This window comes from Tetrao urogallus (genome assembly GCF_951394365.1).
Source record: "Tetrao urogallus genome assembly, chromosome: 24".
Taxonomy (NCBI): domain Eukaryota; kingdom Metazoa; phylum Chordata; class Aves; order Galliformes; family Phasianidae; genus Tetrao; species Tetrao urogallus.
The window spans coordinates 5,063,007-5,090,985 of record NC_136837.1 but is presented as its reverse complement, the minus strand read 5'-3'; the positions used below and the strand labels follow the sequence as shown (position 1 = coordinate 5,090,985).

The window sequence follows — 27,979 nt, the reverse complement described above, 5'->3', positions numbered from 1 at the left end:
TGCAGACCCCTGAGCCATGGGTCTGCCAGAGAAAATCCCCACCACGCCGATCCCATTCCCATGGCATCCCGCGGCCGCGGGGCGAGCACAGGCAGCCCTTCCCATGGACCAGCCCAGACTTGAGCGTCAGAGCTGCGCACACGCGGGAGCAAACAGCAAAGCGAGTGGGAGCGCGCCAAGGCAGCGCCGCGCGGGGACGGGACGAGGAGCACGGCGGGGACATCCACCAACACAGGTACCGGGGGCACTCCTCTCCCGTCCCCTTTCCCAGATGAAGCCGGGATGCGTGCGGTGGGAATGGAGCGAGAATGCTCCCACACTGAATGGCACGGCGTGGGCAAACTCTTGCGCTGGGGTAGGCTGCAGCGGATGGGGCAGCTCCTGCATGTGTGCCACTGATGTTACATGAGGGGAATGTGCGCCTTGAGTTCCCTGCCTGTGAAGCACAGGGCTCTGGGAGCTGCTCACAGCATTGCCAGAAGTGCATTCCTGGATCCGTGGGTGCAGGGGTCCTGGCAGCACAGGGTGCCTTCAGCGTCAGCCTGTGCACTGTGCACTGCCCTCCAGCACTGCGTCCCAGGGTGGGAGCAGAGCCCCGTGGGGTTACTGGTGATGGTTTGAGGGGTTTTAGAGGTGCTGATGCAAGCTGCTCCGAGCCCTCCTTGTGCGGTATCTCTTGCCTCAGCCAGGGGAAGGGGACTGAGTCTGATCAGCCTCAGCAGAGTCACCCACACCCCAGGAGGGCAAAGCAGGTTTGCCCGGCTCTGCCGGCTTGCTGGGCGTGCTCTGAGTCACCCACAGCCCTGCTCTTCCCAGCCAGCTTGATGCTCACAGGCATCCCAGCTGCTGCTGCCAGGTCGTTTCTGTCACCGGCAGCAGTCAAGGGGTGCAGAGCATCGCCTTCTGTGGGACTTGCTTCCATCCCCCTCAGCTTCCTGGTGTCCTCATGCCTGGCTCTGAGCACAGCTCTGCCCTGCATGTCCCCTCCACAAAATGGGAAGAGTTCCAATGCTAGAAGGTGCGGGGCAGGAGGCAGAGCTCAGCATGGAAATCACCAAACACCTGCGAGGGGTTGGAGTGAGAGCATCATGGTGCTGCGCAGCTCAGGGTCCCGGCCCTTCAGCGTGTGAACCTCACAGAGAGAGAGATCCCAGCAGCACCTGCATCCCCTGCAGGGATGCACCCTGCTCCCCTTGTTCCTCCCTTGCAGCACTAGGCAGTGCTCAGTGCTTGGAGTTGGCAGTGGGAAGAAATCATGGCCTGGGGCAGCCCCCAGTGCTCACAGGCACGAGGAGAGACTGTGACTGGAGGGACTGGGAGCTGAGGGATGCTGCTGTGGGCTGGGGGCAGCACAGGAGTCCCAAAGCTGCTCCCAGTCTGGTTGCCGTGGCACCGGTGTCTGTACCACGGGGTGATGCAGAGTGCAGGCTGGCTGCAAGGTGTTCTGTCCTGCCCAGGGAGAGACAGCATTGCTCTCAGTGCCCACAGCACTGCAGAATTCTGTGATAGCTTTGCTTGTGGTGCAGGGCCAGGCCACAGCTGTGTCCGCTGTACTGTGACCTCTCCAGGTGACAGGCTGTGTCCCTTGGAGTGGTGTGGCAGCACCCCTGCCCACATGCTGTCCCCTGGCAATGACCCTCCCATGCCCAGAACTGGGGACTTTGTCACCTTGCAGACCCTGTGACACCAGGAATAGTCTGGTGCGTCAGACTCATGCCTCGCTGCACACCTTCCCTCATCCTCCCTCCTGCTGCAGCTTACCATCAGGTTTCCTTGCTCCCCCAGGCACAGGGATCATGCAGGGACGAGCCCTGTGCCACCAGCACCGTTCCCGAGCGCAAAGGGCACAGAATGCAAAGGGCTCCGGCATTCCAGCACTGGCTGCCTGCTGGGCGTCCCCCTCCCCCCTGCGCCTCGCGGCAGCCTTTGCTGCTTCACGGAAAATGTGATGACTCGGCAGCCCCCGAGTTTCCAGGCCCGCTTCCAGCCGCTGGGTGGAGAAACCTTCTGCAGTTGTTTTTGGGTCTAGAACAGCTAAAGGCTTCGCCGTCGGGGGGGACCGCACGGGGGCTCTGGCATCCCCAGCTGACGGCGTCTCCCTCTGCGTCCCCGCTGCGGTGGCACAGTGGCATGGGGCGACCACACAGAAGGCAGGGCTGGCACATAATGAGCAGCTTATCCACCGGCATGGGAGGCTGCCGAGCCCCGCGGCGCCGGGAATAGGGCCTGGGTTTGGCTCCCGGCGGCGCTCTGGGCTGGTTTGCACCACAGGCACAGCCTTAGGATGAAGTTGGTGGGGGTGGCAGGGATGCGTCCCCAAGGCCAGCAGGGTGCCGGCTCTGCTCACCCAGTGCATGGAGGGTGCCGGCAGGCAGGAAGGGGTTTCACCCCAGCAATGGCAGCATAGAGGAGCAGCCCTCAAGTCTGTGCCAGGGGTGTGTGAAACGAGGATGGAGAGGCTGGATGGGCAGAGAGTACAGGCAGGTCCAGCCAAGCTCCCAGGGCAAGCTCAGAGCTGGCAGTTCCTTGGACTTCCAGGGACAGGGGTTGTTTTCTGGCTGGCCCAGAGCTCTCTGGTGCGCTTGGAAGCTAAACGAGCCCCACCTTGAGTCTGCAGACCAGGAAAATCTCCCGTCTGTGCCATTGCTGGTGACACTGCCTCCTGTCACCTGCACTGAGGGATGCAAGATCTCTTCCCAGGGTCCTCCATCCCCCCCCTCTAGATCAGAGCTCCCATCAGGCTGAGCTCTCCATCTAAACCCCCTTCACCAGCTGCCTGCTCCTCCACTTCATCCCTGCCCTCCCTGCAGCCTCTGCCTCCCTCCAGGGTCACCCTGAGGAAGCAGCCCTGTGTCCCCAGCCATAATGTGGAGTCACTCCTCTGTGAGGCCCAGTGTCAGGGTGTGTGGGAAGACAGAATCAGCCAAAGCCTCTTTGCAAATGCATCTGGTCCAGCTATAGCCTCCAGGCTCCCGCCCTGGGCCCCCGGGTAATCCTGGCCATGCCTGGCTGCAGTGGGGAGCTCCAACCTCCTCCCAGCTGGCTGCAGCCGCCCAGCGCTGGAAAGAGGCCTTGCAAACAGCCCCCTGCCCACTGTCAGCACCACACTTCCATCTGCCCCAGTTTGTGGATGCGGATTCCCACTGCCTGCAAGTGGCTGGGAAACACAATGGCAGCACATGTGGGCACCTGCCCTGCCCTCAGCTACTGTCAGATGCAGGAGTGCTGACCAGCTCCTGGTCACTGCTAGTTTCAGCAGCAGGATGGTATCCCCAGCTGTGCTGACCCATGTCAGCAGTGTGGCTTGATGGGTCATATCCATTTCCCATGGTGCTGATGTACCTCCGTCCCAAATGTCTATTGGGGGTCCCTAAGAGCTTTTGTCCACTTGAACAGATGCACCACTTGCATTTTTGGCCTCTCCTGAGCTGTCCATATTAAGCTTGTCCATGCTAAAGCAAGAGGATTCTTGGCACCCTTTCCATCCTCCATGTAAGGAGAAAGGGACCCCCTTTGTCATTTTCCTGGGCAGCCCCAATGGCTCTCAGCAGTGCAGGACCTCTGGGAACATCTACCTGCTCTGCTCCCAGCTACTGACAGCTTTCCCACATCTTTGCCCAAGCACTGGGGAAGGATCACAAGCTCCACCTGACAAAACTCCAACTCTCTGGGGAGGGAGTCTTCTGTCCTGGGGCCAGCTAGGGGACGTGCCCCATGGGGTCACATCCTGACAGCTCGGGCAGCTGACAGCAAAAGGCACAGCCTGAATAGCTGCTGTCGGTGACCACGCTGGCTACTGGGACAGACTCCCACGGCCACACAGGCTGCGCTGCCTTCCGGGATGGCTGCACTGCTGAGATTCTTCCAGCACTGTCCCAGATCTCCGGCGCTGATGTGGAGCCAATGGCATCTCTGCTCTGAATCAGAGCTGGCACGCAGCCGCGCGTTGCACAGACAGCCCCGCATGGCACAAAGCACAGCCGTGCACACGGCCGGGGCACAGCGCTGCCAAGGGCAGATCCGACAGCCGTGAGCACGCGGGGCGCAGCTCGGACCCTCAGACAGGCCGAGTGTGCTGCAGGCATCTTCACGCCCATGCGATGCAGCACACAAAGCTCTCAGTGTGTGCAACCCCCAGATCTGATCTCCGTGCATCACATGGAGCCACATGTCCCCCGCGTAGCACAACCAAAGCTTCCCTCCTCCATCTGCACCCTGCACAGAAATCCGTGCACACGCGGCTAAAGGCTGCACAGAGCGCACGGCCCCATGCAGCCACGCGTGTGCCAACACCCCCAGCACCGGCGCTGCGCTCCCTCCCCTCGCTGGGGGCCGGTTCGGGCACTCCCTCCCAGCTCGGAGCCGCCATCCGTGCCGTCCTGTCTCCTCCCCTCTCCGCACAAATCCCACAACTCTGCAGCACTCCTTCTGATGGCCAACCCGTGCTGCAGCCGCGCGGAGCCCCCCCCGGCAGTCCCCAAGCGAGCCGCTCCCTGCCCGCAGCGCACGGGGACAGCTGCAGCGCCACCGCAGAGGGACGCGGAGCCACGGGAACAATAGCAGATGCGCGCAGCGAGGGACGCACGGCCGCGTTGGACTTCTCCCAGCCCAGGGACAGCTGGCACGGTTGACGGGCGGCGCGCTGGCATGCATCGCTCGTCCCCACTGATGTCACCCCGTCGCTTGGGGAGCGTGCGGGGATGCGTGCTGCGCTGGGATACGGGGCTGCGTGGGGACAGGCGCTGCTGAGGAGCCCCCACCCCAACGTGTCACCCCTCTGATCCGCAGCCCCGCTCCCCATGAGGCCACCGCTTCTGCCGCTGCTCGTCCTGTGGGTGCCGCGGCTCCTGAGGACCCTGGCGGAGGTAAGCCCCCATCCCTCGGACCCCCCCATCTGTCCGTGTCTGGCTCGGAGCGTGCTGGCGATGGGGGCTCGCATAGTCCTACCCCGCTGAGGAATGACGGCATCGTTCTGGGCTGCCTCTCCAGCCGTGCAGCTGCACCGAATTAGCGGCGTTAGCAATTACGAGCTGCCGCTTTGCTCCGCTCACCCCCCCTCGCCGTTGCCATCGTCTCCCGGTGTTTCTGCTGCCGTTGCTGCCAGGCTCCCCCCGGGGGTCCCGAGCCCCTCCGCTCCCCTCTGTGCACCCAGTCCCCAAAACCACCGTACTTGGGTTGGGAGGAAGCCAGAAATGAATCATCCCGCAGAGCAAAGGGGAAAATAACTAATGATTACTTCTCTTGTTGCGGGACAGGGAGTAGGCAGAGGTTTCCTTTAATGTGGGGGAACTGTCCCCAACCTAAAGCAGGACACACCCTGCTCGCCAGCAGGCTGTGGGGGGATGGGTGTCCTGCTGGCAGCACCCTACAGTCCTCATGTCCTCACTCTGCAGCCAGGCTGAGCTCTGGGGTACCTCCAACCCCGCACTGTTATGGGGATGGGGCAGTGAGATTGCTTGTCCAGAGCTCCCTCCCTGCTCAAATCCTCCCCCTGTGCCCTGGCCGTGCTGGTGGGATGCCCTCGCCCTGTGAGCACAGCTCTGTGTGGGTCAGCAGGCCCAGGAGCTGCGCTAAGGGTTGGGGCAGCTCCCATGTCCTGCCTGCTCAGTCTGTCCCCTGCCTTGGCCAGGGGTGCTGGTGCTCTCCCAGGCTGTGACAGTCCTCAGGAGTCGCAGCCCCCCGCACCCCCAGCTCTGAGCACCTCACCTTGTCCACATCTCAGCCGATGTTCTCTGTCCCATAGGGAGAGGGCTGCAATGGGACAACGCGGGCAGGGCTGGAGGCACGGGATGCACCTGGTGACAGAGGTGAGACCTACAACTGCCGGGTGATCTGCAGCAGCAGTGGGCTGTGGGGGTACCTGGATGTGGATGCGGTCGGCAGAGTTTGTCTGTGGGGTGTGAGCGGTGCTGTGACCTTGTGGGCTGCAGGATGTGCCCTGCTGGTTTGGGGAGCTGGGACATTTGTGAAGCAGCCCATTGCTAAGTGAGGGACGAAGGCAATTCAGGCGTTGGAAACCTGAGACAAGCAAATAAACATGGGTGGAGATCTCATACCTCAGTGATGTGAGAGAGATCCCACAGTGAAAAACCACTGCTGCATGAACTCTGTGCAGGGTGCAGCCCCTCTGGCTGTCCTCAAGAGGAGCTCAGCCATGCTCTCAGCTCCGCAGGCTGCTGGCACCCCGGCGTGCTGCCCGGTTTTCCCAACTACTGCCTCTAAATGACAGCATTGCATGAAGTGGAAATTGCACGTTGTTCTGAGAGTTCTGTGCCTCTCCGGCTTTGTAGGGAGGGCACGCGCTGCACCTGAGCAGTCCCAAAGGTGCCCCTATCCCCAGGGCTCACCCCACACTGCTCTTAGCTGTGTAAAGGCAGCCCCAGGCGGCTCTCTGGGGCAATAGCTGTGCTTGTTTAAAGCTTTCTTGCCCTGCCAGGCCCCAGGTAAACCTGTTCCAACATGTTGCACATTGCAAATTTTAAGCGCTAATGATTACACAAGTGTCTTATTAGCACTAGAGCTGCTTAGAAGCTGCAGCGCTGGGGACGGCAGCAGAGATGGAGCACGGAGGGGTCCCACTGCAGCTTGGCACTGGTGCACAGGCTCAGCGCTGAGCAGCTCCAAGGGCAGGGATCTGATGGCAGCTTTGGCCACCGACCCACCCTTTAGACAAAGCCCCATGTGCCACTTCCTCGTCCCCCCACGCTGCAGACGCGGGGATATGTAGGCAAAGCAGGTGATGGCCTGAAGCCTTTGGCGTCTTTATGCAGTGCAACAGATGCTCAGGGGCACCTCTTTCACATCCATGATGTTTTCAATTCCTTCTTGCTCCTGCAGGGCTGATCCTGAATGTCAGTGCAAGTGACCAGGGCCGGTCAGGTTCGCTCCTGCTCTCCTGGGATGAGCCAGAGGGGGGTGCTGAGGGCTTTTCGCTCACCCTCTCCCCGCTGGGGTCGGGCACACTGCTGCAGAATGGATCTGTGGGACCCAACGTCACCAACTTCTGGTTCCACGGGCTGACCCCTGGCACATACTATGAGATTGAGGTGACAGCCGCTCTGCGCTGCATGGACACTGCCAGGCAGACAGTCACAGCACAGACAAGTAAGGGCTTCCCCTGGGACTGCAGGTCTGAGAGCTGCTCCGTGATTTTGGGACATCTCTGCCAGTCGCTGTCAGACCCAGCCTTGCTCCCTGCACCCCCCTCCCCCCCTGGTTCATGCGAGGGTTGGGGAAGGAGCAGAGCTGGGGAGCCAGCATCCCTCTGGAAGGCAAAGTGGTGCAGGTGAAGGCAGAAAAATTGGGACAGGAGAGCAGAACTGGAGGGAAGGGCATGGCCAGGAGAAGGGATGGGGTTGGATAGCCGTGTGTCCCGGGCCAAGCTTCCCTGCCCTGTTCAGTCACTGTGCAGAATGGCACAAAGGGACAGAGCGGGGATGGGGCAGCTCACAGTGCCGGTGGGAGGGCGGGGGGCTGGCAGGGAGCGGACGGGGCTGTGCGCGGTGGATTGGGCCCATCTGGCGGGACCTCACCCGCGGGAAGCCCCATCCCACCCCTCCTGAGCCACAACCTGCCAGCCCCATGGCGCTGTACCTCATGTAGGTCCTTCACCCGTCCGCAACCTGAGCCTGAGCAGCGGCGGCAGCCTGGCCTCGCTGCAGGCCTCCTGGGCAGCTGGCAGCGGGCAGCGGGACGGTTACCAGCTCAGCCTGTACCACAGCGACTCACAGACGCTGGTGAGAAATGCGTCCGTCCCACCCAACGCCACCGCCTTCCTGTTTGATGGGTTGGCTGCTGGCAGTGAGTATGCCCTGAAGGTCAGCACGCTGGCTGGGGCTGGGCAGGCGAGCACCAGCACCCACCAGTGGACAGGTAGGGATGGATGGGTGTGCGTGTCCTGGGGGGAAGGCTGGGCGGGATGAAGGGTTTGGGGAGGAAGGGTTGAAACACGTGGGTTGGTGGAGAAGGGGACGAGGACCTCGGTTCAGAATGGGCAGTTTGTGGAGGATGGGGAAGAGCTGGGAGCCCATCGTAGAGTCGTGGAATCACTAAGGTTGGGAAGGACCGGTAAGGTCACCGAGTCCAACTGCTGACCCGTCACCACCATGCTGTGAGCTGAGGGATGTGGAAAGGACCACCACACATGGTGTGTCACCCATGGGGACAGCCCTACACACCTGTCCTGCCCTGTGGGCCCCATTGCCCGGTGGGGCTTCTCTGCTCTGTAGCAGAGGAGGGCAGCCTTAGCAAAGAGCCTCAATTGGTGGGAGCTGCACAAATGTTGCATTCCACAGCCTGGAAAAATATGGAGGGACCTCACAAGGCCCTCAGCTCACCTGGGCAGGGACATGGGGAATCTGCAGCCCCTGTGACAGTGCCAGGGGAAGAGGAGGAGACCCTGGGGAGGGAGGAGGGTGATGACAGCCCCCAGCATGGCTGTGCACTGCCCAATCTCACTGTTTTCCCCCAGCACCCTCCATCCCCACCCAGCTGAGGCTCAGCCCCAGCTCCAGCACCAGCCTCTCAGCCACCTGGGTGGGCGCAGGGGGGGCTGCCTGGCTGCACCTCGTGCTCCGCAACCTCCACACCCAGACGGTGACCAAGACCCTGTCAGCCAAGAGAGGCCTCACCAGCTACAGCTTCCAGCATCTCCAGCCTGGCACCCAGTACTGGCTGGGGCTGAGCGCCGTGGCCGGGCCCTACGCCGTGGAGGGGCCCAATGCCACAGCATGGACATGTGAGTAATGGAATGGGGGCTGGGGGCACCTCGGTTGCCGTGACTTTCTCTGATCCAGCCTCTGAGTGTGAATGTGAATGTGCCAGCACCTGGGTGCAGAGGGTAGAAAGCCACACCAGGACCCAGCTCTAGGGAGTCAGGATGGTAGATGAGGGGACAGGCAGGCTGTGGTCCCCGCTGGTTGCTGTCAGAGTAGTATTGTAGAACCATAGCAGCTTAGGTTGGAAGGGACCATTCCCTGCCATCACAGTGGCTGTAGTCCTGGGAGCAGCTCTAGCCTCAGACTTGCTCTCTCAGACCAGGAAACCACGAGGAAAATGCAGAGCGCAGTCCAAGTCGCGGACAAGAGCAATGCTCTCCAGCCCTTCCTTGCTCTGCCTGCCAGTCCGGGCAGCTGCAGCCTGCTGACTCTGCAGCTCGGATTTTGGAACAGCTCCACACCCCCAGCTGCTTTGGTTCTGCTGTGGAGCCTGACTCAGTCCCTGCAGTTGTCTGACTGACCCGACTGCACAGCGCCCAGAGCCAGACACACAGCCCAGCCAGGAGCTCCGTCCAGGCTGGATCCTGGGAATATCAGCGAGGTCGTAACAGGACACCCGTGGAGATGAGGGGCCCCGTAGGAATTTCCCAGCAGGGCTGAGTAGGAATGGTTGTGCTGGGGACTGGAAACAGCACGCTCCAAAAGGATGCTGAAGGCTGGATGCGGATAAGGCAGCAGGAGTGAGGCTGGGGGTGTGTGAGGCAACTGTGGGGTCTCACACGGCTGTCTGTCCCCTCTGACCAAGCAGGTATTGCTGCTGTACCTGGCAGCCCTGAGTTACAGCACACAGCAAGCCTTGGGCTGGGAGTCTACACACCCCATCACCCTGACCCCCTCCCGTTCCCCTCCAGACCCCCTGAGCCCCACCAACGTGACGCTGAGCGGTGCGGAGGAGCAGAGCTCCCTGCAGGCTCACTGGAGCACCCCGGCTGGACAGAGGGACTTCTACCTGGTGACACTGCGGGAGGAGGAGGTCGGTGCTCCCACCAGGAACATCTCCGTCGGGGGAGACAACAGCCACGTCACCTTCCATGGGCTGAGCCCCGGCAAGCAGTACTCTGTGCAGGTGACGGCGGTGGCTGGGCCTTACCGAGCTTCTGCCCGCAGCGCGGCAGCCTGGACACGTAAGCAGAAAGCTGAAGCGTGTCTTGTTGGGCCGTTCGGGTGCCTTGCAGAGAGGCTGAGCTCCTGCAAATATGTCTGTGGGAGCAGAGATGGGGCTGTGTGATACAGCTGCACCTGGCCCTAGAAGCAGCTAAAGTCTGCTGCACTGCTCTTCCTCATGAGAAGGGACTCGAAGATCTGTGGCAAAGCTGTGCCAGGTTGTGGCAGGCACCAGCCAAGCCTGAAAGCTATGCGCTCACCTCTCTCTACTCCCAGCAGCTGCTCTGGGGGCGTGTATCTCCACCAGCCCCTTTAAAGCAGCATCTTCTTTGTACCTGGCCCCTCCTGGGTGACTTGGAGCCATGGCCAGTGCCCAGGCAGATGCCCCAGAGCTGCCGCTCCTGGAAGAAGGACTGGAGCCCGGAACAGTGAGCGGGGCACTCACCCAGTCCTGAGGCTGAGAGCAGCAGTCTCCCTGCAGCCCTGCCTGCCTGTATTTGATGGGAGAAGTGCTGCCTGATGACATGAATCTGTCCTTGTGCATGACCCTGCCCTTGTCCCTTGCAGAGCCGCTCCCACCGTCTGCTTTGAGCCTCTCCAGCCACGGCAGCCCCTCCAGCCTACGAGCCAGCTGGGAAGAGGCCATGGGAGAGGGCTACATGTTGGCCCTCAGCCCCACAGAGAACCCCGTGAAGAACAGCTCTCTGCTCAGAGGTGCCACCAACGTCACCTATGAGGGCCTTCGCCCTGGGACCCTCTACACCTTTGAGGTCAGCACCGTGGCTGGTCCCTACACCTCCACACCCCGGCGCATCACCAACTGGACATGTGAGTCCCTCCGCCCTTGCTGCAGCCAGCCCTGGGGGTCCCACTGCATCCTGCCTGTTTCCCACGTGTTGTGCCTCAGGGCATGGCATAGCAGAGATTGTTTGCAGCCTCGCCCAGTAAAAGGGCAAAAGGCTCAGGAAGAAGGCAGAGGTGTTGCTGGATGTGTCTGACCCTCATCTGTGCCCCCGCCACCCAGCACGAGGGTCAGCAGAGCTCAGTGCCCTTCTCCCCCCTTTGGCTCCGTTTTGGGGCACTGCTTGGGCTGGATATGCCCTGAAACAGCTTTCCTCACCAAACACCTTCTCCTGTCTGGGCTCTGTGCTGGACCAGTCTCTGGGCCAAGCTGGTCTGTAGATGTCAGCGGGGATGGCACACTGACCCACCCTGGTGTGGGCGTTCCTAGGAAAGGGGCTCCATCTCAGCACGTTTGGGGCTGCACCTTTGCAGGTGACCCCCGCTCAGTGGCTCTGCACCTTTTCTCGTAGATCCTTTGCCCCTGGAGCAGCTGACGCTCAGCAATCAGGGCTGCAGCACTTCTCTGCAAGCAGCCTGGAGAGCAGCGCCCGCGGGCAGCACTGGCTACACAGGCACCCTGTGGGAGAGCAGATCTCAGGAGCGGGTCAGAAACGTGTCTGTGGGGAACAACTGGACGAATGTCACCTTTGAGGACCTGGTCCCTGGGCGACAGTACACACTGGAGATGGCTGCTATGGCTGGGCCTTACAGATCCAGCGTGCGGTCAGCCACAGACTGGACATGTGAGTGTGCAATGCCTGCCCCAACACTATTGCAGATGGCAGCCACAGCCTGGACAGAGAGGGCAGGGAGTGGAGCACGTATGGGGGGATGGACAGACAGACAAAGGAAGAGCAGGATAGTCAGAGACACTTCCAGCCGTGTTGGAAGCAAAAGAGTCCTCAGTGCAGAATGGAATGTGTTACTAATGGGTACCCAGCACACCAAGTGGGGTCCTGCTCCTATGTTGCAGAGCAGACATTCATGCTGTGTGGGGTTTAATTTCCCAGTGCTGATGACCTGACTGGGGGCAAGCAGCTGAGGGTGCCCATGATGAGTGCACAGCAGTGTAGGACCCTCTTTGCAGCCAGCTGCCCTGCACCCACCTCCCCTTGATGCTGTTGGGCTGCAACTCATCCTCCCGTGCCGCATCCCCACCACAGCCCCCACCCCACTGCCTCCCCTCACTTCTTGCATCCCCCAGACCCGCTGGCTCCATCCGGCGTCACCCTGACCAACACCCGGCGCCCGCTGGGACTCTCAGCCTTCTGGGACAAGGCTGCAGGCGACGTGGACCAGTTCCACCTCCAGCTCTACAGCAAGAGCCATCCAGCGCAGAGGAACATCTCCGTGGGGCCAAACATCCACAACTTCACCTTCCTGGGGCTGTCCCCTGGCGTGCAGTACTTCCTGAAGGTGTCCGTCCTCGCTGGCCCCTACCGATCCTCGTCGCACTTTGCCACCGAGTGGACATGTGAGTGAGGGCTGGCACTGCCTGCAGGACCCGCAGTGACACTGATGTGCCTGGGCCATTCTGTGGAGCGAGAGCTGCACTCTGCATGCTGATGGGAATGGGAACCATGAGTTCGGTGCTGTATGATGCCTTCTGGGCCCTCCAAGAGCAGCCCTATTGAGCTGCCTAGGGCATGCATTGTCTCCAGGCTGGCCGCAGACCAGCAGAGAGGGATGCAGGATGTGCACAGAGTGCCGTAGGACTTGCTGCTGCTGGGTCATCTGCTCTTAGGTGGCTCTGCTTAGACTGGGTGATCTCCAGAGGTCCCTTCTCACCTCAGCCATTTGGTGATGCTGTGTGAGCAGTTCTGGGGAGCTGAGGGCTCTGTTCTGTGCCCACCTGCACACCGTGCGCAGTGGTCACCACTTCTCCCTCAGTGCGATGCAGAGGTGTGGGCTGGCTCCTGTCCTCTCCAGCTGCTTTTCCCTGCCATCTCACGGATCTCTGTGCTGTGTTTCCTCCTAGATCCGCTGTCTCTGGCTAACGTGAGCGTGCAGCCTGGCCGGAGACCACAGGAGCTGCACGTGAGCTGGGTGGAGTCAGGCGGTGGCAGAGAGCATTTGGTGCAGCTCTCGGTGGCAGAGTCCCTGTCCATCATCAGGAATGTGTCTGTGCCCCGTGGTGTCACCCACCTGGACCTGGAGGGGCTGGTGCCGGGCTCCCGGTACCGAGTGGAGATCATTTCTCAGGCTGGGCCTCATCGTATCTCCTCTCAGACTGCCATCGGCTACACAGGTAGGAAGGCAGCCCCTCCGCCCATGTCCCACGTCAGGCTCGCAGTCCTGCGGCTCCCAGCTCCATTCCCAAGCTGGAATCAGCCCTGGGTGTCCCAGTCCTGCCCCTGTAACTCCATTTCTCTCTCACAGTCCCGCTACCTCCACTCTCCCTGTCCGCCAGCCCTGTGGGCGCTGCCTGGGCTCTGGCTGTGCACTGGGAGACCCCTCCAGGCCAGAGGGACGGATACCTGCTCAGCGTGCTGGAGGAAGGCTCCTCCTCACCAGCAAGGAACCTGGAACTGGGGAAGGACAGCACCAACATCACCCTGACACAGCTGACACCGGGAGCGTGCTATCTTGTTGGGATCTGGGCAGTAGCCGGAGCCTTCCGCTCCCTCCCCAGGAACACCACCGGCTGCACAGGTGAGATCACAGCACCCTCAGGTGGCTCAGAGCTGCAAGGAGCTCCTTATGGGATGGGGATCTATGTCTGCCACCCAGACCAAAGGGCACCTGGATGTTCTTCTGATGCGCTGCCTCCTGCAGCCTTCCTGCACCAAGTGCAGCAAGGAGAAAACTCCACAGAGTTGGTGGCGTGTTCAGGACTGGATTGTTTTCTCTCTGACTCGTGTGTCTGTCCTTCCTTGCAGTTCCTGCTGCTCCAACAAACCTGAGCCTGACCAACCCAGGCAGCTCCTCCGAGCTCCACGCACAGTGGAACAAACCCCTCGGCAGGAGGGACCACTACCGTGTTGTTCTGCACAGCCTCACCCAGAGCAGAGATCGGGTGCAGACCGTGAGCCAGGACGCCCAGAACATCAGCTGGACTCACCTGGAGGCAGGCAGCAGGTTTGCTGTGCAGGTCATTGCTGTCAAAGGCTCTTTGGAAGCCTCTTCTGCCAACGTCACCCAATGGACATGTGAGTCTGAGGGGCTGTGTTGAGCCTCAGATCCCTCCCCGCGTGAACCCCACAGAGTGCTCACCATCACCTTCCCCATTCCAAATCCTCTCTGTTGCGCTATCTCCCCTGCCACGTCCAGCTGCAGGCCCTGGGGATATTGTGCCTGGACCACATGCACTAAGCCCGTGCCTCCCTCCAGGAGGAACTCTGGTGGCCATCTCGTCCCATCCTGGCACGCAGAAGCTGACTCTCTCCCTCTTGCTTTCCAGATCCCTTGGCCCCTGCCAACCTCACCCTGGGCAGCCCCTCAGCCTCAGCACTGCGGGCATCCTGGGCAGCCATGGCACGAGGAGCAGAGAGTTACATGGCAGAGCTGTATGATGCAGCCTCCGGCCGCCGTGTTGGACACGTGGTGCTGGCTGAGGGTGCCAGGAGTCACATCTTCCACGGCCTGAACCCCGGCACTCGCTACAGCGTGGCAGTGAGAGCTGCAGCTGGGCCCTACCACGCCAGCACCCCCAACCTCACCCACTGCACACGTGAGTACGGTGCTCTTCTTGCATTCGTGTCCTCCATCATTCCCAGTTTGATTCAGAGGCCATTCTGCCTTCCTCTCCCACCCACATTATTATATTGCCTGGATACAAGAAGAAATTTCTTCTCAGAAAGAGCAGCCAGGCATTGGCGCAGCAGCCCAGGGAGGGGGGGGGGGGGTCACCGTCCCTGGAGGCGTTCAGAGCTGCGGAGATGCGGCACTGAGGGACGTGGTCAGTGGGCACGGTGGGCGGGTTGGGGTCGGACTGGTGATCTTGGAAGAGTTTTCCAACCTTAAGGATTCTATGATTGTATGGTCTCCCCTCCGTCAGCCCAGGTTTGGCTCCTGCCAGTGACTCCTGTCTCCCCCCCAGGCCCACTGCCCCCGACTGCCGTGCGCCTGCTGAGCACCGGGCACCCCGACAGGCTGAGCGCGTCCTGGGGGGCTGCAGCCGGGGGGCACGATGGCTACATGCTGACCCTGTACCACACCTTGCTGGGCACCACGGCAGCCACGGCCTCAGCTGGGAGGGACACCCAGAACGTCACCTTCACGGGGCTGGCCCCAGGGTACGAGTACTCCCTGGAGGTCAGTGCCACGGCTGGACCATACCAGACAGCAGCACCCAACGTCAGCAGTTGGACACGTGAGTGCCCAGGGAAATTTCCCCTGCAGAGGGGTGGGAGGCTTGCACCACCTGGAGAGTTTACGTGGGCCCTGGTGCCTTTGGAGGTGTGGATGGGTGCAACATGCGGTGGTTGGTGCACGGGCACACTGCTGAACTCATGGGCATGTGGATGTTCTGCTCTGTAGGACTGCATAAGTATGTGCTGATGACATGCAGGGTTCCCCAGCTGTGCCCACATGGCGATATCCTGCTGCCCAAGCAGCCCCATCTCCCTGCACCTCCAGGGATTTGTACACACTTGCTGAACTCCTCTTGCAGATAGAATCCATGTTTCCATAAGCTCTGCAAATTGGTGCAGTAGAAGAGGCTGATCCCTCTTCCTCCTAGGAGAACAAATCTTTGCTCTGGAGGTGGACCGATCAGCCCCTCCTCTCACCCAGAAAGGTTTTAGGGCTGGGCAGGGTTTGGATTAGTCCTATGCCAATTCTGTTGGAGGATGAGTACACACAGCTGTGGCAGACGCTTGGAGGTGGGCACAGAGAGCAGGGTGAGAGTAGGAGCTGGAGGGAACGAGGGCCACAGGTGGGAAGGGGATGGAAACGAAGAGAGTTGGCAGTGTTGCAGAGTGGCACTGCACATCCCAGCCCTCAGGGAGCGCTGCCCTGCTGTGCGGTGTCCTACTAAGCACCTTCTGCCTGATGTCTGGTCCCTAACATCAGGTCTTGTGCCCCCCAGCCCCGCTGCCCCCGACTGCCGTGCGCCTGCTGAGCACCGGGCACCCCGACAGGCTGAGCGCGTCCTGGGGGGCTGCAGCCGGGGGGCACGATGGCTACATGCTGACCCTGTACCACACCTTGCTGGGCACCACGGCAGCCACGGCCTCAGCTGGGAGGGACACCGAGAACGTCACCTTCACGGGGCTGGCCCCAGGAAGCAAGTACTCACTGGAGGTGGCCTCCATAGCTGGGTCCTACCGGACACCTGCGGGGAACGTCAGCAACTGGACATGTGAGTAGCTGGCTTTGGAGTTTGTGCCTTGGCTGAGTGCGGGTCACAGCAAAGGACGTGGCCCCACTGATGCTTATGGCAGCCTCTGAGCCCAAAGCCCAGGGCTCAGCAGTGCTGTGGTGCTGAGCACAAGGAAGTGCCCCATCTCACGCAGTGCATCCCATCCGATGGCACTGCTGGGATGCCCGAGCCACATCCTCAGACTTGCATTGACACACGATGCTCATCTTTGTCTCTGCAGATCCCCTGCCGCCCCGTAACGTGTACATGACAAACCAAGGGTACCCCAACAGGCTGAGTGCGTCCTGGAGAGCCGAACCGCAGGGACACGACGGTTACAGGCTGCTCCTGTACCACTCGGGGTCGGGTGTTTTGGCAGCCAGCACATCTGTTGGGAAAGGCATCAGCAAGTTCACCTTTTCTGGCCTGGATCCGGGACACAAATACCTGCTGGAAGTGATGTCTGTGGCAGGGCCCTATGCAGCCTCCGCAGGGAACATCAGCGACTGGACGAGTGAGCAGTGGGGGCTGCAGGGCTGCATGAAGCTCAGAGTGCTGGGGTGGGGGGAAAGGGGCAGGGATGGGGTTGGGAATGTTGCCTGGAAGCTGCAGCAGAGGGATCGTGCTTTGGGGGTCATGGAGGAGGGCAGGCAATACATTGCCCTTGGGTACCCCTCCACCCCCAGTGCCTTGCTCCCAGGCACTCAGAAAATTCCTGGCATGGGAAATATGGGGAAGTTGGCTTTTTCTTTTTTTTTTGTAATTTTCAGGAATGTGGAAATGGCAGATAAGCACAATAAGTCTTTTCATGTGCTTATCCCCACAGTCCCTGCGCTTTGCTTGGGGGATCCAGAGGTCTCTGCTCCCACGCTCAGCCAGCCCTGCAGGGTACTGGGAGTCATGTGCAGAGCCCTTCAGGCAGGTCGTTAACGAAACTTGCTAATTGGCAGGAGGAAGCCATCTGCTCATGTTCATCATCTGCATGTCCTCCCATTGCCATTTAAAGGCCGTTTCTCATAGTGGCAGCCAGCAATGTTATCACTGAGCACACGAAGCTTCCCTGCATATTACCCATCTTCTGCTTACATCTCCGCAGAGCACAAGAGTGCCTGCTGTCCCAGTCACCGCCCCGCTGTGGTTTCCCTTGCAGCCCCCTCAGTTCCCCAAAATGTCTCTGCGGTGGCGGAGGGGAACAGCACAGTGCTCATCTCCTGGGGCAGCACCCCTGGGCAGCAGGACGACTGCCAGCTGTGGCTGCGGGACCCCCGGAACGGCTCAGTGCCACGGCGGCACGCGCTCACCAAGGGGCAATTCCAGCACCTCCTGCACGGGCTGACCCCAGGCAGGAACTACTCCGTGTCCCTGAGCTGCGTGGCCGGGCCCTATTGGAGCAGCACCAAGCCCTTGGCGGTGGCTATGGGTGGGTATGCACAGGTTGGGGTCGGGGGTGTGAAACACAGGGGGGGGTGGATCACCCTTTGCGTTCAGCAGTGGGGTGCAGGTTTTCTTGGTGGGCGATAAGGAGACCCCATCAGTAGGGTGAGCCCACCTCTCACATCCCTGGGTGTCTCATTCAAAGATCCAAACCCTGTGGAGGATGTGCAATGCCTACCGGAGCCGAGGAGCCTTTTTGTGAACTGGAGCGGCTCTCCTGGAGACGTGGAGGCTTATGAGGTGGTGACAGAGGGGCTCTCGGACAGCCCCCCCACCCCCAAGCATTCTGTGAGCGTTCTCGTGAGCCAGGCCAGCCTGGAGAGGCTGCAGCCAAACTCCTCCTACCGAATCACTGTGAGCACTGTGGGCATCAATGCCATGAGGAGCCCGGCTGTCACTCTGCTCTGCAACACAACAGCAGAGGGTGAGTCCCCTTCTTCCCCGCGCACCCTGCAGCAGACAGCCAGCATTGCTGGTTAGACCCAGGGACTGTCTATGAGCTCAGTGCAGTCCTGGCAGCGCTCTGGGCAGTGATGCTGGGAGCAGTGCTGTGGGAGCAGGGATGTGCTGACAGGCTGTGCTTGCTGGTTCCTCTTGCAGCTCTCCCCCCGCCCCTGCGAGCAGAAGTCTTCCAGGTAGAGGCCAGCTCCACCGTCATCATTTCATCTGACCTGTTCAGCGAGGAGAACGGCCAAATCCAGTACTATGGAGTCGTTGCTACCACTAATGACTCACGTAAGTGTTCTGAATTGCAGCGGCTCCCCAAAGGGATGTGGGTCCCCACACATCACCTTGTGCATCGCCCTGCAGTGCTGAGGCCCACCCAGGACGTCATGTCCAGCACATGGTACGACCATTACTACGGGACGGAGGACTCCTACCTGGCTGTGCTCATCCCCAACCCCTTCCACCCGAGCTCCACCCAATCCACTGAAACCTGGCGAGTGCCCGTGGGGACAGAGGAGTGCGGCCGGACCCGGGCGATGTGCAATGGGAAGCTGAAAGCCAACGAGCAGTACAGGTGAGAGATGTCAGCCTCTGCCCCCAGGGGCTGCAGGAGGGTCCCGGTGAGGTGGCTGCACGCCCACCCTGCCCTTGTAGCAGACCCCAGGGCTCGCTGTGCCATGTGGGCAGGAGGAGGGAATGTTTGTGTCGGTGGGTAAGGGGAGCAGGAGTGAAAGGGGAAGTTGTGAACAAAGCATCATTTCTTCAGTGCTTTGTTAATAGGAGCCAAATCCCCAAGCATCCCTCTGACAAAGGGGACCTCCAGAATCTAGAGGATTGCGGCTCTCCATTCTGAAGGAACTAACAGCAAGGATGGCTGTCATGAGAGCTCTCGGAGCTCTCAAGAGAACCATTCCTTTGGAAATCCCACCCTCAGGGCAGGATCGTGGAGGCTGGCAGTGCTTCACTGCTCTCCTGAGGCGCTGTGCTGTCATGCCCAGCAGTACAGCTGCACTGCGATGCACTGCCATCCCATGGTCATCAGACACACTGGGGTGTTGCACCCCCAACAGGAGAGCATCCAGCTGATCCAGGAGCTCTGACGCTGGCTGCCCATGCAGCCCAGCTGTTCCTCATTGCTAACTCTTGCTGCTTAAATCTTGCAGCCTCGAATCCGGATTTCTGCTCCAGTTCTGCTGTGAGTCAGGGATTTGCCTTACAGCGCACTGCCTTACAGTGCCAAACACAGCAGGACGCCCCTCTGCCCTCCCGGTATTGTCCCAGGCTCCAGCCAGAACACTCTCAGTGCTCCCAGCGCTCCCCTGCAGTCTATCATTAGCTTTCTGTGAGGAGGCATTTAAGGCACGGTGTCATTATTCAGCCATGGACGGTGTCATTATTCAGCCATGGTTGAATAGCACGCACTTAGAATAGTTTGGTTGCGCAGGGCCTTTTGCACCTCATCACAGCTAGCTTTCATTCTGGCTGCCCTGAAGAACAGATATCCTCAATCAACTATTGTTTTCCTAGTTAATCGTTAGCAGCAGGGTGCAAATCAGATGTCCCTGGCTGCTCATTCCTCCGACAGCCAATGCTTGTTTCCTGTCTCTGAGCTATCTATCAACAAACCCTTATGTCATTCCGTGGCTCCATTTGCTCCCAGCATTGGGTTTGGGGTGCTGCCAGAGGGTGCTCACCCTGCATCCCACAAACTCAGCTGCTAAAATCCAGAGGTGCATTTAGAAATGCTGCGTTGTGCGTAGGACGCCTACCTGAGAAGGAAGCTGGCTCTGCAGGGAGCTGGGAGGGCTCCCTGTTGGAGGAGGAAGGAGGGCAGGTCTCCACGGGAACGGGATGCCCCGACATCTTTGGGCATAGGGGAGGGTCTGTGTGGAGCTCAGCCCCCTCTGCCGGGGTGCCCAGTTCTGCTGGCTCGTGGTGCATGGGCACTGTGCTCTGCTCTGCCGTAGGTTCAGCATCGCTGCCTTCACCAAGTACGACCCTGTCACCCCTGCAGTGTCATTCACCACGTTCTCGGGTAAGATGGGGATGTTATCTCCCAGCTGCTCTCTCATCTTCCCTACCTGGCTAAGCAGGTTAGAGATTAATAGCAGTTAGCTAATAGCAAGCCAGAGGGAGCTCATGGGCTGTAGTAAATGTCATAAATGGAGAAAACCAAGTCACATACTGGCTCCTACTTCTGTCCCTTCTTTCTGATTCCAGCTGCTGGAGGTAGCATGGACACAGCTCCGCTCCCAGTGCCAATAATAGCTGGAATCATCGTGGGATTTCTCCTGACATTGGCTGCTATTTTTGCTTTGGTCTACTGGAAGCAGCTCAGAGCGAGGAGGTGAGGATGGGCCATCTCTTACCCAATGGGTCTCAGCTGAAAATCTCAAGCAAGACTCAACCAGGTTGTGGGGAAGAGCAAGGGCATAAAAGGAGCTTTTGGCCAACCAGGGCACCCCCTGGGTCTGGTCCTGTGTGAAGCCACCAGTTGAGCTCAGTGATCCTTATGGGTCCCTTCCGATAAGATTTTCTATGACTGCAAAAGCACCATGCAAAGGGCAGCTGCCCGTGGTTAATTCAGAGAACTGGGCCATGTGCCTGATGCCCGTGGTGCTCCGTGGGCCAACAAAACACAGCACACTGACAGCATCAGTAACAGCTCCCCCGTTCTGCTTCCAGGACACAGAAGAGCAGCCTGCCCCAGGAAATGGTGACCTACAGCTTGAGGTTGGTGCTGCTCGTTGGGCTCTTCCCTCTCTGCCTGCCTCCGTTGCCCTGTAGCTCAGCACTGGGCTCTGCTGCCCTCACCTCCCAGCATCTGAGGCAACTTTTCTTCCGGACTTCATTTCATGCAGAAATGTCCACCGGCCGATCCCCATACAGAACTTCAAGCAGTACTATGAGATGAAGACAGCAAGTGGTAGCCATGCTTTTTTCCAGGAGTTTGAGGTGAGATGGGACTCCTGCAAAAGATGGGACTTAATTTCCCCCTAAATAGCTCATTCCAATCCAACCTGGGTCAAAGGAAGTTGCCATGGCCCAGTTGCTGGGCAGCCACCTGTGGCTCAAATTGGTACCAGTGGCAATGCTGGGTGAATGGTGGAGCAGTTCCCTGTGCAGGGGTGAGCCCTGCCCGGCTCGTGAAGCACCAGCCAGCCATTGGTGGTGGGCTGGCAGCTCCACAATGCTTGTGCATGGCTTCTCCCTTGTCCCACAGGAGCTGAAGGAGGTTGGGAAGGAGCAGCTGAAGGTGGGGGCTGAGCTCCCAGCCAACGTCTCCAAGAACAGATACCCACACGTGCTGCCCTGTAAGTGCTCCTTGCTCCCACCAGCACCCTCCTGGGCTGTGAGGTGGGCTCACCAGGCATCCTGGCTCCCCTCCTGGGAGGAGTGGTGTGTGCACACCTTCAGTTTCACACACCTGATCTCTTTCAGACGACCACTCTCGGGTCAGGTTGAGCCAACTGGGGGACGACCTGCACTCAGACTACATCAATGCCAACTTTGTGCCTGTGAGTGCCCGCCCACCTTCCCCACATAGCAACATGGCCAAAGGACCCCAGGATGGAGGCTGAGAGGGCTGTGGGCAGGAGCTGCTGCTGGGACCACAGCTGGCAGCGGCGAGGTGTTGGGGTGCCTTTTAGCAGAGGTTGATGGCGAGTGCTGTGAATGCAGAGGAGTGAGCGTGAGACCAGCAGGGCTTTCTTCCTTCTTCTTCAGCTCTGTCCTCTTTCCATCCTCTCTCAGCTTGCTGCCCTGTCTCTGTCTGCTCTTTCTCCTTCTGCTCTGTGCAGCTGCATTTGAACACCCCGGAGCTGTGCCCGCATCCCACACCCCGGAGCTGTTCCCAGGTAACAGCGGGGCACACAGGAACCCACAGGGCATTTGTGTGACTGAGGGACAGCGCGGCGGAGGCTGGGACCCTGCATGCTCATCTCACCTCCAGCAATGAGCAAGGAGCTGGAGAGGGACCCTCAGCTGTCTTTCCCTGGTTAGGCCGAATGAGGAACTGCTTGGGGGGAAGTGGGCTGCCATTCCTTATTCCAAAAATGTAGAGCACGTGCTGAGCAGCACTCGCTTCCTGTGAAATCGGCTTCTTGCAAAGTCAGTTGCCCAGGAAACTCTGCCCGCATGGGCTGAGGACAAAGGGTACTTCTCCATCCGTAGGGCAGAGCGGGACTGGCTGTCCCAGGGCAGGACCCACCTGCCTCAACCCCTTGCCAACTGCTCCTCTCTGGCTCTTGTTCAGGGCTATACGTCCCCGCAGGAGTTCATTGTCACCCAAGGGCCCCTGAAGAAAACCATCGAGGACTTCTGGAGGCTGGTGTGGGAGCAGAACGTCTGCAACATCATCATGCTGACGGTGTGCATGGAGAACGGGCGGGTACGTCTGCGTGCTGGATGTGGACCCCCCAGCCCAGCCTCACCCTGAGCGTGAGCTGGGTTTGTGCACGCTGCCCAGGGAGGTGTGAGGTCACCCTGGGTGAGGCAGCCCCACCGTGACCCTGTCCTGCCTGTGTCCCAGGTTCTCTGTGATCACTACTGGCCGTCTGAAGCTGCCCCCATCTCCTACGGGCAGCTCCGGGTTCACCTGCTGTCTCAGAGCAGTGCTGAGGAGTGGACCATGCGTGAGTTCAAGCTGTGGCATGTAAGTAAGGATCCAGGGACCCATCAAGAGCTGTGAGTTTGCATGGCATGCAGTGATTTTTCTCCTTGGTGGTGGTGCAGTCTCCCCTGCCTGCAACAGGGTTCAAAGATGACCCAGTCCCCAGAGGAGTCATCCATCTCACAGTCATGGAATGGTCTGAGTTGGAAGGGACCTTTGAAGGCCGCCTGGTCCCACTCTCTGCCATGTACACCACAGCTCCAGCAGTGCTCAGAGCCCCTGCCCTGACCTTGGAGGTCTGCAGGGATGGGTTACCAACACCTCTCTGGACAACCCGCTCCAATTCTTGCTGCCTCAAACTTAGTAGCGCAGACACATCCAACATGTATCACCCCTCTTACTCATCCTTTCTCTCTCCTTTCTGTTGCTTTGCTGTGTCCCTGCTATGGGACGTGCCCTGCTGCTTCGGGGATGCAGTAGTGTGACAGGTGGGGTGGACGTGGCCCTGGCTGCAGTCGGGTGTCCCAGGGTCCCTGTGTGCTCCTGGAGCTGCGGGGTGCACACACATCCATGCACGCTGATAACCAATGTACCCCTGGCAGGAGGGCCTCCGGGCAGAACGGCACGTGTCCCACCTGCACTACACTGCATGGCCTGACCACGGGATCCCAGAGTCCACAACATCCATTCTGGCCTTCAGGGAACTGGTGCGGGAGCACATCCAGAGCGCCAAGGATGCTGGGCCGACCCTGGTGCACTGCAGGCAAGGCGCTGCTCAGCGGGACAACGGGTGGCAGAGGGTGCAGGGAGGAAATCAACATCTGAGGGCACTGAGGGTCTGTGGAGTCTCCTTCCTTGGGAACTGGGGATTGCATGTCCCCAGCATGACATCCAGCCCCAGGGGATGGGGAACTGCGGATGCTCAGCCTTCAGTCGCGCTGGGGCCGGTGTCCCATGGCACGGCATGGGGGGGACGTGTCCAGGAGGGGACCTCCTCAGCCGCAGGGTCAGGCAGTGTTCCAGCTGTGCTCTCTGTGCCCTCAGTGCTGGGGTGGGCCGCAGCGGCACCTTCATTGCTCTGGACCGGCTGCTGCAGCAGATGAAGCAGGAGAAGGTGGTGGACATGTTTGGTGTGGTCTACACCCTGCGGATGAACCGCTACCAGATGATCCAGACGTTGGTAAGATTTCTGCTCCCTCTTCCACAGCCCCAAAAAAAGCCTGCAAAACGAAAGCCTGCAGGGCTGGCAGACAGATGCCCAAGAGCACGTAGCAACAGGACCAGAACCTTTGCAGGCAGTTCTTGCCCACACCAGGTCACTGGTCTGTGGTGTCCCTCCCAAGTGATGAGCCCTCTGCCCCAGGTTGGGTCAAGGAGTCAGTACTGCCCTTCATGACAACCCAGGGGAGGGATGTGGGAGATCTGAGATTGGGCTAACCAAGGCTGTGGGGTATGAGTGTGGGGGGCATGAATATCAAGCACACCCTGCCCCCTAGCAGTGCCATACCCCCCCTTCTCGCTATCTGCATGGTGCAGGATTGCTCTACATTGCTGTCTGCCTTTGCCTTCCAGTCCCAGTATATCTTCCTGCACAGCTGCATCCTGGACAAGATCTTGGAGGAACCACTCCTGGGTTTATCAGGGACAGAGACGTAAGAGCCTGCTGTGTTTCTCCTGCCCTCTCTCCACTCTGCCCCACAGCCCTGCAGACAGCGAGCTGGGATCCCAGGACAGGAGGACAGGGTGACCCAGCAGCTGTCCCACCCGCTGCTTTAAGAAGGGTCAGCCTGGGGCTGGTTGTTCCCTGCAGCACAGGGAGCCCAATCCAGAACAGTCCTCCCCTCCTCAGTGACATTTTTCTGGGCAGTGCCAACACCAAATTTCTGCAGAGCTCTCCTGGGGCAGGCGTGGATATCAGCTGGGATTTCCCAGCCCGTGGGACGCACCAAGGATGGGTTCCAGGGACTCACAGCAGCTGGGCTTTTGGATGTCCCTTCTTAAAGAGGCCCAGAGGAGGGAGCAGGACAGGCTTTGCCCACGTACCTTATCATCTGAGTGTGCTTCTGGAGGTCGCACACCTATCTATATGGCCAAATTCTCCTTCCTTCAAAATGGGATGCCCTTGCCCATGCTGCGTCTTGGGAATGGGTTAGGATGAGGGCCAGGGCTGCAGAGCTGGGCTGGGGAGCTGCACGAGCCTGGCCGTGCTCTGCCCACAGCCCTGCTCAGCTCCTGCATACACAGCCTGGATGCTTCTGCATTTGTTCACCCTCACCACCAGCCTCCCTCCGCAGGTCCTGCCCTGTCCCACTGAAAAGCTTTGCACAGCACTACTGCCAGAACTCAGCCAAGTCCAACGTGGGCTTCCTGAGGGAATACGAGGTGAGAGCTGCCCCAGGCAGCAGGGAGCTCTGCCGGTCCCTCCCGCTCCCCTGGGCCAGCTCTGCTCACGCTTTCACCGCCGTCTTTCACTCTGGCAGACCCTTCTGGAGGTTGCTAAGGAAGAAACCAGCTCTGCTACACCATCACTGGGCACCCAGCAAACACGGCCCTCATCCAGCATCCTGCCGTGTAAGTGCTGTGACACCTCACATCCCCTTCCCACCATGCTGGGCCAGAGCCGAACGTGCTTGGAAACATGGGAGTGAGTCCAGCAGGTGGCTCTGGGTGGCTGGGGACTGAGAGTGTGTGCTGCATGGCACTCAGGTGGGTGGGTTTGTTCAGCTTTGAGAAGGCAAAGGGGAGCTCTTATGACTGCTGGGAGGGTGCTGAGAAGAGGCAGTCTTCTCAGGTGTGCGCCATGGAAGGACAAGAGGCAACAGGGACACTTTGGAAGATGTAGGATATTCCAAATCAGTATAAGGGGGAAAAAATCCCATGAAGGTAGCCCTAGCTCACTCTGTCTCCCACCTATTTTGCAGATGATCGCTCCAGAGTGAAGTTTTCCCTGCTGGACCAAGGCCCTTTCTCAGGTCTGCAGGTGTGGCGCGTCCCGGTGAGTCGGCCCCCCGCAGCAATGCCCACCCCCCCAGGTTCCTGCGCTGCCCTCACCAGAGGGTGACGTTCTCATTCCCCACCCAGGGCTGCAGCTCCAGCAGAGACTACCTGGCTGTGCAGGGGCCTGACAAGCTGACCACGGAAGACTTCTGGACGCTGGTGTGGGAGCAGGACGTTCACACCATCCTGACGCTGCTGCCGTGGCAGGAGATGGGGGAGGTAAGGCACTGTGCCTGCTGCTCCTTGGTGGAGCTATTAGTGACTGCTGTGATGTCCGCCATCGACACGAACCAGACCTGCTGCTGTGCACAGATCCCACATGACGTGTGCTGGCCGCTGGAAGGAGACTCTCTCTGCACAAAGCTGCTGACCATCCAGTGCGGCACGGAGAAGCCTGCCTCGGGCTGGAGGTGTATCCAGCTGAAAGTGAAGCACGTACGTCTCTGTGGGGCTGTTTTGGGGTGCTGGAAGGGCACAGGCTGAGAGGTGTGTGGAGATGTGGCTGAGCTGTATCCAAACTCAGCCATCAGCTCTGTGTCTCCCCAGGAGAAGAAAGGAAAGGAGAGGCAGGTGCAGCAGTTCCTGTACAGGCTGTGGAGCAACAAGGAGCAGCCAAATGTCGAGAGCTTGGTGGAGCTCCTCGGTGCCGTCAGGCGGTGCGTGCCCAGCAGGAAGAGAGCCAGCCCTCTCCTTCTGCACTGCAGGTACATGGGGTCATAGAGTCATAGGATCATAGAACAGCTGGGTTGGAAGGGCCCGAAAGACCTTCCAGTTCCAGCAGTAAGGCTCTGCCCCACCAATGGCTTGAGGAGTTTCAGATGTGTGGAGAGTATCATAGAATCATTAAGGTCGGAAAAAATTTCTGAGGTCATTAAATCCAACTGTCACCTCACGCCACCGTGCTCTCTCATAGCATCATTGAGTCAAAAGGTTGGAAGAGACCTCTAAGATCATTTGTCCCTTTCCTACCATGCCCACTGACCATGTCCCCAGGTGCCACACATCTCCCTGTTGCTCGGTGGGGCAGATTGGCTGTGCCTCCAGCTTTCTTTGATGGCTCTTGTGGGCTCTCATACCTCTGGTCAGTGCAGTGCTCACAGACCCAGCTCAGCCTGGCCTGGCGTCAGTGACCCCTCCCCCCGTCCTTTGCAGTGGTGGTGAGAACCAGATGGGGACACTGATCGCCCTGGATTGCCTGCTGCACCAGCTGAAAACAGAGAGGACTGTGGATGTCTATGGGGTGACCCTCCAGCTGATGAGAAGCTGCTGCCTCATGACCCCCACGCTGGTAGGCGGGCAGGAGGGGACACTGGTGTGTGCTTCTGATGGGCGCTGCTGCCTCAGATGCCTTCTGGCAGCGCTTCCATTTGCTGTGCTGACGCAGCATCCCTGTAACCCCTCCCTGCAGAGGACAGGAGAACTGGGGCAGATCTGGGGCTTCCCAGCTGCAGAGCTGCGTGCAAAAACCGCCTCTGCTGCTCCACACCAGAGCTCCACAGAGAGCACTGTATTCCAGCAGTGCTCTCGCTGAACAGGACACAGCGTGCCCAGAAATGCATAAAGCTGCTGCGGGTGCAGCTCTGCTGCCTCCCCACCTTGCTGCAGGTGCTGGCCAGCAAAGGGGGATCAGGGCTGGAGCCCCAACCCCGTGCTTTGTGACTGCCAGCATCCTCCATCAGTGGGATGCTGCCTTCCTCCCCGGTGGGGTCACGTGGGTTTGGCTTAACAACCACAGGGGGGTGAGGATGAACTTTTGAGTCGTTGCTATGGGTAACCAGTGGATATTGCAGCACACATCCCCAGGGCTGTGCTCCAGGTTGTCACTGCAGATTACCCAATCAGAACAGGCTCATAGAAGAAGTGCAGCCACTGTGGGCTCTGTGGCTTCCCCGGCCATGCAGCAGGGCTGAGCCCACTGCTGCCAGGGTGGGAGAGGCTCCTCATGCCTTGCAGCTCAGCCAGCACATCATCAAGCTGCTCGGGGGCCCCTCTGTTGGGTCTACAACCCACAACCCTCTTCCTGGCTCCCATGGCGCTGCGACCCACAGCAGCTGCCCTGCCCCTGGGCTCTGTGAGTGGAGCTCAGCCCTTTGCCTTCCTCACAGCTTGCCTTTCCCAGAGCCCTGCCAGGAGTTGGTCCTCCCCCTGCCCTTCTCTGAGGGCTTTTGGAACCCAGAAGCGTTCTGGAGCAGTTTGTGCAGAACATCATAGCAGAAGGAAATAAGGGTGGCCTAGTGAGCTCTGTGTCTGATGCTTCCTTTCTGGATAGTTGTGGTGGTACAGAGTGGTCATGGACCACTTGGGACAGTGAATCCTGCTTTACCATTACCCTGCTGGTTAATTGCATAATAATAAGGCAAACTGCTGGAGCCCTGACCCCAGAACCCTCTTTCTCTTCCTTAGGACCAGTACGTGTTCCTGTACACCTGCATCCGGGACATCATCACTCAGAAGCAGCCCTGA

The 27,979-nt window shown here is 59.8% G+C and overlaps 1 protein-coding gene across 1 annotated transcript; it reads left to right on the top strand.

Moving 5' to 3' along the window:
- Positions 1-103: 103 nt before the first annotated feature.
- LOC306955287 (receptor-type tyrosine-protein phosphatase V-like) lies at positions 104-27,979 on the top strand (the record flags this gene model as incomplete). Its single annotated transcript, XM_079546551.1, is given in 42 exon segments — positions 104-157; positions 159-193; positions 195-235; positions 4,789-4,865; positions 5,744-5,807; positions 6,838-7,104; positions 7,603-7,872; positions 8,471-8,737; positions 9,629-9,901; positions 10,449-10,709; positions 11,195-11,467; positions 11,929-12,198; positions 12,703-12,972; positions 13,104-13,376; positions 13,604-13,873; positions 14,125-14,394; positions 14,764-15,036; positions 15,754-16,026; positions 16,268-16,540; positions 17,177-17,446; positions 17,606-17,884; positions 18,061-18,195; positions 18,271-18,481; positions 19,875-19,942; positions 20,128-20,254; positions 20,593-20,640; positions 20,769-20,862; positions 21,131-21,221; positions 21,349-21,425; positions 22,163-22,297; positions 22,439-22,561; positions 23,122-23,282; positions 23,564-23,699; positions 24,092-24,171; positions 24,814-24,901; positions 25,000-25,090; positions 25,441-25,514; positions 25,601-25,735; positions 25,829-25,951; positions 26,063-26,220; positions 26,669-26,804; positions 27,920-27,979. Coding segments are annotated over 42 exon segments (6,954 nt in total).